The sequence below is a fragment of the Uranotaenia lowii genome, chromosome 2, assembly GCF_029784155.1.
Source record: "Uranotaenia lowii strain MFRU-FL chromosome 2, ASM2978415v1, whole genome shotgun sequence".
NCBI classification, from domain to species: domain Eukaryota; kingdom Metazoa; phylum Arthropoda; class Insecta; order Diptera; family Culicidae; genus Uranotaenia; species Uranotaenia lowii.
The window spans coordinates 330,862,599-330,873,779 of NC_073692.1; the positions used below are offsets into that span (position 1 = coordinate 330,862,599).

The window sequence follows — 11,181 nt, forward strand, 5'->3', positions numbered from 1 at the left end:
TTTCATATGTTTCGTGTCGTTCCTGACTGAATGCATGCATGCATGCATGCAAACCCAGTCAGTCAGCAGTACGCATCCAAGAAACCAAACCCACCTTCCAATAAGTTTCGCGGCAATCGCCAACCAGTTTTCGAAAACAACTTTCCAAAATCCATTTGGCTTTGGCGAATAACTCGCGCGCCTTCGCGGTTTTATTTGTTTTGGCTGATGGAACTCGCGTCGTCGTCATATCCGATTTCACGAATCGGCTTGAGGCGACCGACACCACCTTGGACACCGACTTAAGTCGTATTAGAAAAAAAAGTTGTTGGTTGTCTTCTTTCGATCGGTTCGAAGACCATCCAGCCTACAATAACATCAGCAATAATAACAATCACCGCAGCAAAGAAAAAGGCGGTTTCAAATTCCGAATCTCGCGCGGAAACAATCGATGATGTGTCATGCATAAATAACTGACACTTCTTTTTTTTACCCTAATCCGCTCTTGAGTGTCAATATGAAACTATTGGAAGTTTGGCGGCTTGTATCTTTTTTCGGGTGCATTCGAGTAAAAACAATCTTCGGGGACCCTCAATAAATTCTTGAAATTTTTATTTTGCATCATTTCTTTTTTATGGACGCACCCTGAAAGCCCAGGAATAAAAACTTCCTAATCAGACCTTGAGTGTCAATTTGACACTCCTCGCTTAGAATCGCTATATCTCTTTTGTTGTTCAACCGATTTTTACAAAATTTATAGGTTTGAAAACCTCGTAACCTCAAATATGATTCTCAGACAAAATTCACATTTCAGTTTTCTTTTATTCAAAGTCTAAGAAAAAAAATAGAAAAACATACTTCCGAAAATCGACTGCAGAACACTCCAGGGACTGTAACGGGTAAAAATTTCAGGGAATAATGTGAATTATAGAGTTAGTAATTTGTTTTATTATCGCTCGCAATTGGAGAATAAAATTGATCAGAACATCCAAGCTAAACTGTTTTTTCACACAACCCTGCGTTCCACCAGGTTCCCGATTCTACGAAGGCTTGATCGATTTCACGCAGCTGTCTAAAGCCTGACCGGGCCAGAGCGTGTTTGTTTTCAATGTCCTTTATAATACTTTCCTCGTAATAATTGGATAAATTTACAATTTTTAGATGAGCCCTCGCTTCACTTTCCGTCAAACAGATACAGTTCCAAGGAGTCCAATCTTTAGAAGCGTTCCAACGGGGCAGCCTCAGCTCGGCTCGAATCGTTTCACTTGAAATTGCCGAATGACCATGCCAGATGTTTTCAACGATATATCTGATATCAGTATCTTGGATAATAAATGCATAGGACGAAGGAGCTGCCCTTTTCTTCTCATCTCTGCGAATAGAACGAAGTATAGATCGATAGATGGAAATATCGACAGCAGGACCGTGTAGATCGGTACACCGTTCACAAACACTTGCTGATTTCTGGCGAGTGTCCAGAGGAAATCTTCTTATCGGTTGCACTGTGCTACATTTTTTACACAATCTGGTAGGTTGCTCATGCTTTTTTTCTTGCTTGAACTTGTCATACTGAATTATGTCCATCATCAGGATAAGTTGCCGTTTCCTCAACAAATCCATACTGCTTTCGTCAACCTTGCATAACAGCAATTGTCTTTCACGTTGTAGAAGTGTTTCGAGCTCTCCAATGGCTGGATGATCTTCGTTGGTCAATACTTCGGAAACTTGGTTCAACAATTCTATTCGATCGTTATTTTTTAAATCCTCGTCCGATAATTTTTGATAATAACTTCCCAAATAGCGGGCACGCTGATTTCGCAAAGTATCCATTTGTATGATTAGTTCCTTGTAACCAATCCATTTAATGGGATCTCCCATATTTTTCAATTTTTGTTCGTTGCGCTGCTTCCGAATTTCTTGCTTTAATAACTGACGTTGGCGTTCGATCCCGTTTAAAAGTTGAACCTCCTTATCCAGCAGTATATTCATTTCGGCAATCTTGGGAGCGCCGGAATATTTTTCGCAAATCAGCTTAAGTTCATTTTCCTTCCAGTGTTGAATCTGTGCGTATAGGGCATCGAAATCTTCTTTGGTTTTGGGAAACGTTTTGACGATGCACTCCTTCCGGTACCCATCCGAATGTACCTTGATGCGTTTTTCTTCTCGACGTATTTGCTCTTGCTGAAGTCGCCTCCACTCGGCAGCGCTTTCCCTGATGAGTTCCTGCCATCGATATCGTCGAAGGTTTCGCTGAATCATTGTGACCTTTCCTACGAAATTAATCCGTTTGCTCATCTCTTCGTAGGTTTCATAGGGTCCGGGCTGTATAACGCGATCGGTGAGCCGAGTCGCAAAAGTTTTCTCAACTGCCTCTCCATAGACAGCCACGGCCTGATCTAACGGAGTGTCAACTTCCACAGTTTTTACCTCGACCGTTTGCGTGTCCCGACTAAGGATTCCATCAAATTTGATCCTTTCAAACGGTGGTCCGGTTTGGGTGTAGGCATCGTGATATTCAAGCTTGGTGACTTTGTCTATGTGTCCACCTAGAAAAGGTTTAACGATCGGCAGGTTTTCGATTTCTACCACAATGTCACGGCTAGTGTTTCCCTCCAGGAAATCGTCGGCCGGAACTCGTACCGTAATAACCTCCGGAAGGCTGAGGTTGTTGTGGTTCGCCTGTGGCGCATTCTCCGTCAATTCCAGATCCATATCAGTAATCCCGTAGTCGTTATCGCACAATCCATACAGCCGCTGATCGTCGTCGAGCTGCCGGGCGCTTCCGGCTTTCTTCAGCACAACAAACGCCGAATGGACCGAACGGAAACTTCTTTTTTGACTTTTTCAATGAAGTAAATAAATAATTGGATACGCATGGGTTACTATTTGAGATTTCAAGGTTTTTAGAAACACAAGGTTCTCCGACTTTCACAGTGAGTAGGCGAGGAGTGAGCGGGCGCTCAATGAGTTTGTTTACAAACATAAGAATATTTCGGTAGCAAATTTTTAATAGGGCGAATGCGCCAAATGTAAACAAACTGAGTTATCAACTGGGTGAAAAAGTACGTTCGAAGGCCTACATTTCGATGGTATAAAGTTATTTAAAGAATATTTGGTTTCCGAGAAATAAAGGAAACAAAATAATATTTTGCTGGGAGCTTATGGAGCTGTCAAACATTGAACACTTTTTTCTCGAAACAGCAATGTTGGCGCATTCGCCGTATTCAAAATTTGATACCGATTTGCTAATCTGTTCTTGGTTTGTTGGTAAACAAACTCTATGAGTTTCGCAGTTGCAAAACCAAAATAGGAAAAATGGCTATATCGGGGATTTGATATACGGTAACACCGTATATACACACCTTGATGCGGAGCTTGATTGTAATGTCTTTGAGGAGGAGCATCTATTCTTCTTCTTCGACTTCGACAGCAGCTTCTTTCTCAGCTTCTTCCGCTTATGCTGCTTCTTCTTGCTGTTGTTCCTCGGCATCTCCGTCGAGCCTACTTGAATATCGCGTCCATTACTAAATATTCATCCTCTCCTTTGTCATCATTGAGATAGGATCGGCGGACGTCTCACAAAACACGACATGCCTTTGCTAAACGACAAACGACGCTGATTTGGAAAGCGATCTATGGATTAAAGAAGGGTAGAAGTACCGTAGGGAAAACAACTGAAACCAATCGTGATCTGACGGCTTAACTTTGAAAATAAGCAGCTGTTTTACGGAAATGCAAATTGTTTTAGAGCCCTCTATCATTTTGAAGTCGGTTAGAGCAAACGCACCAATGAGTGAGTATACGCGGCCCGGTTTTGCTCATTTCAGCGGCCCGGTTTTAGGATACACACTCTTTCGCGCACCAGTTGGGTGAGCATCGCGGGCGAGTCTTAACTGTTACACTGAAAAAGGGAATTAAAAAATCATTCATATTAATAAATTCAAAGCGGCAGTTATTTATTCATTCAAAAATAATTTATTTTTTCAATTGTATCAAATATTGCACTGTGTTATGGTTAAAAAGATACATTGAATGCTATGCATTGAATTTTTTTCATAGTTGAAAAAATTTTTTAAACAGTTGCCTGATAAATTTTTAAATTAGATTCTTACGAACTCGTTCTGTTTATTTTTAAGAAATTGTACAATATCGTACGTGGAATAATCATGAAATTCAACCTTATATCGATACTCCCTTCGGGCCCTAGAAAAAAACCACCCTATTTTTCAGTGAGAGATGTGCTGGCCGTGACTTGGGCCCCATTTTCGAAATATACCTTTTCCTCTTCTAAAAAAAGTGATGAATAAAGAAGTTCCTAAAAAACCTTATATCGATATACGTTCACAAATGGTTATAGTATTTTATAAACTGTTTAGGAAATCTTAACTGTTCTAAACTGTTAAGAGATCTTTAGAAAAATAATTCGCATATGGTGCCACCCAGACAGTCATCAAAAATCCCAAAGCACATTTCCAGTTAAGTTACCATGCGATCATTACTATTTTGTTATTTTAAATTGAATTTATCATGCATTTTATTCAACATTTTGTAAAATAAAGAATATCATCAATAAACATTTAGTAGTCTATAATTTTTCAGTGCATGTTTGCTCTCGTCCCTTTCTTGTGAGCAAATTTGGTGACTTTGTCGGTCCCGACGGCAACGGCCCTATTTTGCTCACCCATATACTAACCCCCGGTGCGATATAAAAGTAATTAAACTCGTGAGCATTTTCACTTTGCTCGCGATTGCTGCGGATGCTCTTATCCCATTTTGATAAAACCCTCTGTAAAGACTGTATTTCTAAAGTGATCAGTAAGTGGAATTGTGAACACCTTTTTTTTAAATATACTATCATATGTTAGAATGTATGGTAGAACTTTAAGGCGAATGGTTCGACACAACCTTTTGACACGGAGCATGATTCAAGATCAAAGCTACTTGGAAAAAAATGTGTTAAGTTGATTCTGAATTATCATCTTTAACGTTTTAACTACCTTTTTCCCGTTTGTATATGATTCAAAGTGCGACGTAATACCTGGAATGCCCCCATCATCGGTATCTTAAGTGTTTTTTTTTCTAACTGGCGTCATACAACGAGTGTATGTTTCATGCCATGCAAATTACGCTTGTTCAGCAAATATTGATTTTAGCTGAACGATTAAAAAAATTTGAACCAGTAGATAGGATTCGATGTGTGTGTTCGATTGTATTTTTTATCTTCTGCGAACTGATTCAAAGCGCAAATATTTATTGTTTGGCAAATTTCTCCAAACTTCGCTCCATAGAAAACCGTTTCCACAATGAGATTCCCGGGTTTTAAGAGCTCACCGAAAAAGCCTCTTCTAAACAATATTTTTTTAAAAATGTAGGTTTTTACCGACACGCTAGGCTAATCGAGCCCATCTTCTACTCAAAGATGCTCTCGTCGGAAAGTTAAGTCGATTCACTCAAAGTTGATTACCACCCAATTTCTGCCCCCAAAGCCGTGAAAATTGTGGAATTCAATAATGGACATAATCCGAAAGCTCGTTCGATCCACGATTCCAGTAACAAATTAAATGTTCCTTCTGTGGTGGGTGAGGGCGTTCAGTTTTTTTTCGGAAAGCTAAAACGAAAAACAAAAAAAAATCGCAGCCAACCGAAAGATGAACCCCCCACCAGATGGATGTGTGTAGAATCCAGATATCAGCAAAAGAAAACAGAAGAAAAAAAAACAATTTTGAACCCACAAACCGAGTTCGGAGTTGGGTTTCTTTTAGCTATCTTTAGCTGTTAAGCTAGATGTGTAGAGGTAATGCCGCGTGGTGTTGTGCTGTAGATACGCCAAAACCTGTCAAACAGGTTTTCTCTTTTTCTACATACGCGCCAGCCATGCTGCTCGTTGATGGTTTCGATTAGGGAATGGTGGGGCAAAATGCACATCAGTTGCCGGAAGGTTGGAAAAAAAAATTTAAATTCAACGTCAGAAAAATAAATTTTTTCATCAATTTCAGGGAAAAACGAACTTCTGTTAATAAAATTTTGTTTAGAAAAAATCCTTTTTTCCGCATTTTAATTTATTTTATCATTGAAATGATGTAACTTTACTTAAAAAACTATCATTTTCACCATGCCTACATTCGCATGCCCTAATACAGTCTTTAAAAACGCTCTCGTCGGATGGTATATGTCAAGATTCTTCAAATTGCATCAAATGCATGCAATATTCAATTATATTTTATGTAAAACTACAGGATGCGCCATCTGGATGTATCCAATGTAAACGTCGTCAATCTTAAGCTCGTTTTGAACAATTCATTTGGTAAATTGTATTGCTAAAAATTTCAGGAAAAACGGACTTTGGTAACAAAATATTATTGAAAAAAAATCCTTTTTTCCGCATTTTAAATTATTTTACCATGAAAATTAATTAATTTTACTTGATAAAAGTTGCAATTTTATCATGTCTTAACAGTCTTATACCCTATCACAGTCTTTAGAAACCACTCTCATCGGATAGAATATATCAAGATAGTTCTAAATTCTAAACTCTTCTAAATTCTTCTAAAAGCATCTTACAATTCCGTTTATATACCAATTCGTTACCGCTGACATGCAATTTTCAATTATATTTCATGTAAATCTACACGATGCGCCATCCGGATGTATCCGATGTCAACGTGTCGTCAACATTGAACTTTTTGAGCATTTGTCAACTTTGATTTATCGTCACTCGTTTTGAACAATTCATTTGCTAAATTGTATGACTACAAACGGTTGATCCACCTTCTAAGGGTTGTCGTTGATAGACATAGACATAGATCGATCATATTTTATGTAAAAATTCACTTTACAGCTTCAGTTGTCAAATATTGTCAAAAAGCGTCAAATTCATACCATGCGAAATTCAACCATGTATTGCTCAATTTGATGGCTATAAAAAATTAAACCTAGATTGTACCAACTTATCATCATTAGCATGCTCAATAACATTTTATGTAAATTTACATTGTTGAGGTTTTGGATGTCAATTTTTCGCTCTATAACTTTCTAGTGATCCATACGCCATCTTTTATTTCTTCAAACATTTCTTACAGCCATTACAGTAGGCAAAAATTTTTCAATTTTATTGTACGTAAAATGACAGTTTAGCTCCTTTGGATGTCAAATATTTCCTCTTTGAGTGTTATTAATTTCTCAAGTTTTTGTTTCTTTTCACTTTTTTTTTCAGTTGTCGAGTTTCTTGACAACAACAGTTAAACCAAGAGTTTAAAAACGAATAACGATAAGTGCAGTTTTTTATTGTATTGCATGTAAAATTAAATTTCCCTCGTTTTCGGTGGCAAATTTTCGCTCAAAACGCTTTTGAGTACACCTTAAGTCAACTTATAATTTAGCACCAGTTGTTTGTACCAATCTTTACCCAAGTTATTGCCTTTGAATGTTAAGTTAAGTTTTTTTTATAAATCATTACCGTTTGCGTGTGATTTTCAACAACATTTCGTGTAAAATTTTTGCTGTTATTTCTATAAAAACATTATCGTTAGAATTTAGTTCTCAATTATTTTGTATGTAAAATTACATTTTCGCTGTTATGGAATTTTATGAAAATGTCGCTTAATGGAAACTACAGAAAAAATACTTCTGACTGATTATCTTTACATAAGAATTATGTGGGAAACACTGGAATCACTTTTCATAGATTTGTTTTAAAGTTAACACCCTACTGCATACGAGTCTATATGTGCCATCGATGTTTTTTTCACATTTTTTAAGCATAATTCAGTTAGCAGCTCAATTAGCAATTAAAAATCTTAAAACAAAAAAATTAAAAAAAAGTCTCGTTTCTTACACTATTTTAAAAAAATGACCTGATTCGACAAAGCTTAAGGAAGTTAAAGAGAGACAAGTTTTCTGTTATTGAATTTATTCATTGAACGGTAGTTTTTGCAAAATTGGCAAAGCCTTATTAATAGAATAAGTAATCCTAGAACGCTTATGACTTAGTTTCACTTTTCTGTCCAAAAATTGGCAAAATTTTGCTGTGTCAACGTTTCGAATATTTCCGTAGGCCTCTTCAGGGTTAAATTATTATATTTTGTGGAATTTAGATTCTCGATTGATTAGTTCTCATTTCGTATCATAACTTTTCAAAATCCCTTTCACTTTCCCGAACTATTTGGTTCGAACTTCATCACTAACTTTTAGAGGGGGCGTTTTACCCCACATGTATGTGGGGTCATTTTCACCCGCACGTTCCATTTTTTCTTCTACCTTCTCATACGAGCAGAAGTTTAAGTTTATTCAATCGCTTGATAGTATGGTAGAGTCATGAAATTCCAAACTTTCGGGAAGGGAAAAAGGGAGGCAACGAAGAACGGTTCCAAAGAACCGATAATGCTACGCGCGCCGCAACAGCTTGAGAGTGAAACTGCTGTTTCTTGTAGATTGTAGGTTGACGACTGCGATTCGACTGGCTGTGGGCAAATAAAGGTCGACCTTGCAGCGACCCGCGAAGAGACTTGCATCGTGTCTTGTAAACTTGGCCAACTACAACATACACTATTTTGTGAGACACCTGAGAGGATTGGATGGAAGAGCTTACACAGCAATTGTTAGGTTGGTGGAATCCCCTACTGACTTACTCATATGACTGGCAGTAACTGATGGCAAACATCAGTTTCATGGAGTTGTTGCATTTTTCAGGTTTTTTGCCTTCACATGTGGGTTGTAATGCTAGTTTGGTTTTATCGATTTTTTGCTACTGACGACGAATAGTGAGTAAACTAAGATGTATCGCCAGGTGGTTTTAATTACTCAAGGCCTCAAGGGAATGACAAACAAAGACTGTTGAATAAGTCAGTAGGGGGACTTTGTAAACCTGATTAATAATTCTTGGATTTATCGGAAATATCCCGTCATTTTTGATAGAGTCATTAGTAGCTGGAATCAAAAGCAGTTAAGTCTCCAAATATTTAATATCTAATAAAAAATATATGAGACTGTTCAATTTCTAAAACTGAGCATTCGTAACAGATCGTAGATATTGAAAATAAATAGCTTGAATAGTTTTTTCGCTTCCAATATTCCACCTTCGTCGATTCTAGCCAAAAATAAACTGGTCAAAAAAAAAATTCGGCGTCCGAGAGTTCGCGTTTTTCGTGGTTCATTAATGATAATGGTGGGTCCGAAATCGATTTCGATGTGTTTCTTATTCCGGCCCCCCTCAATTCGTAAACGATTTACATCGAAATTGCATGTTCTCGTCCAAGAGTTCATTAGTATGTATCTGAGGAATGTGCTACGTTTTATCGAATAATAATGCTCGATTTGCCATTCGATGGTTCAAGTCCAAATATGGGAATTGATTTTATTTTTACAAATACTTAGTTTCAATCTAGAAAAAGTTTGATCGAGAAAAATATTAAAATTTCTCATCAACCGTCAAACAAAATTTCACTTTCTTCAAACGTAGTCCTTAAAACAAATTGCGTGCTACAAGTTGTTTTTTTTTGCGTAATTATTTTCCACCTACAAGCAACAAAAATAGGTACCTGCTGATGACCGGCACAAGTAGGTACCAATGTTGTTTCTCTCGTCTAAAGATGGGTGCTGGGTTGCTGTGAAAGTATCATAATTTACAAGCCCCCAGATGGCAGCTCGATAAATAATGACGTCTTTCAATGCTTCGAAAACGAAACGCGCTTTTTACGTTTGCGGAGGAAGACTGGGCCATTTGTTTACTAATTGTGTAATAACGACATGTATGAGGGAGTTGGAATGCGTACGAACCGACCCTATTGAAGGATTTCTTTTACAATGAATTTGCAGATGATAAATCGGTTGTGTTTTACCTAACTGTGGCTTTTGATGATTTATATGCCTGGACGTTGAAACACTTTTTTTCTTCTGTAAGATTCCTTGGAATTTTAAATCTTTTGGGTAATTTTTTAACAGAAAATTCCAAAGATGTTTCTGATGTTTCGATTGTGATATTTCTAAAGTAAAATCAGTTTTTGTGGTTTTTAAGAACCTTAAAAGAAAAAAAAATGGTTTGAATAAAAACAGTAACAGTTACAAGAGTTCTGTCAAAAAAGGGTTTTCGTGACACGATCTTATGATTTTTTTTTGTTTTATGCGAAAAAGGATGGCTACATCCCTATTATATTAATTTAAGTAGAACACTATATGAGGGATAAATGAGTCAAATGTAACACCATTCTCCTTTGGGAAGAAATGCCCTTGGCCAGGATTTAGCTAGAACACAATTTTAATCATTGATTTTTTGTGTTTCTATTTTAAGATTTTCAACGCATTTATTTCTGTTTGGTAAAATTTATTTTAAAAAAATAAATTTTCAAATAAAAAATTATTTTGACATATAAAATATTGTTTCTTCCATCAAACTTGGATCATCTATTCATGTATGTAGTAGTTCCATTCCATCGCGTGGCACCTTAAATAGAACAGGTCGCAATCGTGTTTGCCTTGTGTCTTCTAATATTTGGGTCATAAAAAGGTGCTAATCTGCCCATCAACCGGGAAGACACTCGGAATGGAGATACCTTTGAAAATCTTCGGGGGGAAGCCAACCTACAACAGCGAGATAACCTGTTGAAAATCTAAATACTATGAAGCTCACTCACCGTGCTGTGCTGTGCCATTGCGAAAAGCTATCAAGTAGCTACTAGCTCGTACGGCACACGCGATTTTCCCCATTTGTTTTTTCTTTCTTTTACTGTATTTTCCCTTTTATTTATGCCTATGATGATAATGATGATGATCACTACTGCTGCGCTACCATCAGCTGGGCTGGTTGTTTGGGACTGACTAGCGTTAGTAGATGTTCCGGAACGCATCAACGAAGGAAGACAAAACGAAAACCTGGTTCTGCTGCAGTTCCGTGACCGACTTTTGTAAGACTTCCCCGTCTGACGACGATTTGACTCGACTCGACTCGATTTGCCTTAACTCTTTGAAACGAAACGAAACGAAACGAACCAAAACAGGTGACCTGCTGCTGTTGCCGGTTTATCTGATTGTAAAACTGTTCTGAATTTATGGGGAATGTTCACGATGGGACGCTTGGAAGCGGTGGATGGGTTTCAGTGGAAAGGTTGCTGAAGCGCTGCTGGATCAGGTGAACTCTACCCGGTTGGAAATGGTAAGTTGTAGTATGATTCTCATAGGGTTATTTCTTTTTCCCTTTTTCTATAGCCA

The 11,181-nt window shown here is 37.5% G+C and overlaps 1 protein-coding gene across 1 annotated transcript; it reads right to left on the reverse strand.

The window, feature by feature from the left end:
• Window positions 1-904: 904 nt before the first annotated feature.
• On the reverse strand, window positions 905-2,795 carry LOC129744573 (IQ and ubiquitin-like domain-containing protein). Its single transcript, XM_055737160.1, has one exon. The coding sequence runs from the start codon at window positions 2,689-2,691 to the stop codon at window positions 973-975; it is 1,719 nt and encodes a 572-aa protein (XP_055593135.1). The 5' UTR covers window positions 2,692-2,795; the 3' UTR covers window positions 905-972.
• Between the last annotated feature and the right edge of the window lie 8,386 nt (window positions 2,796-11,181).

Coding starts and splice junctions, on each gene's coding strand:
- LOC129744573 (XM_055737160.1), bottom strand. CDS start 2,691: ATGGATCTGGAATTGACGGAGAATGCGCCACAGGCGAACCACAACAAC.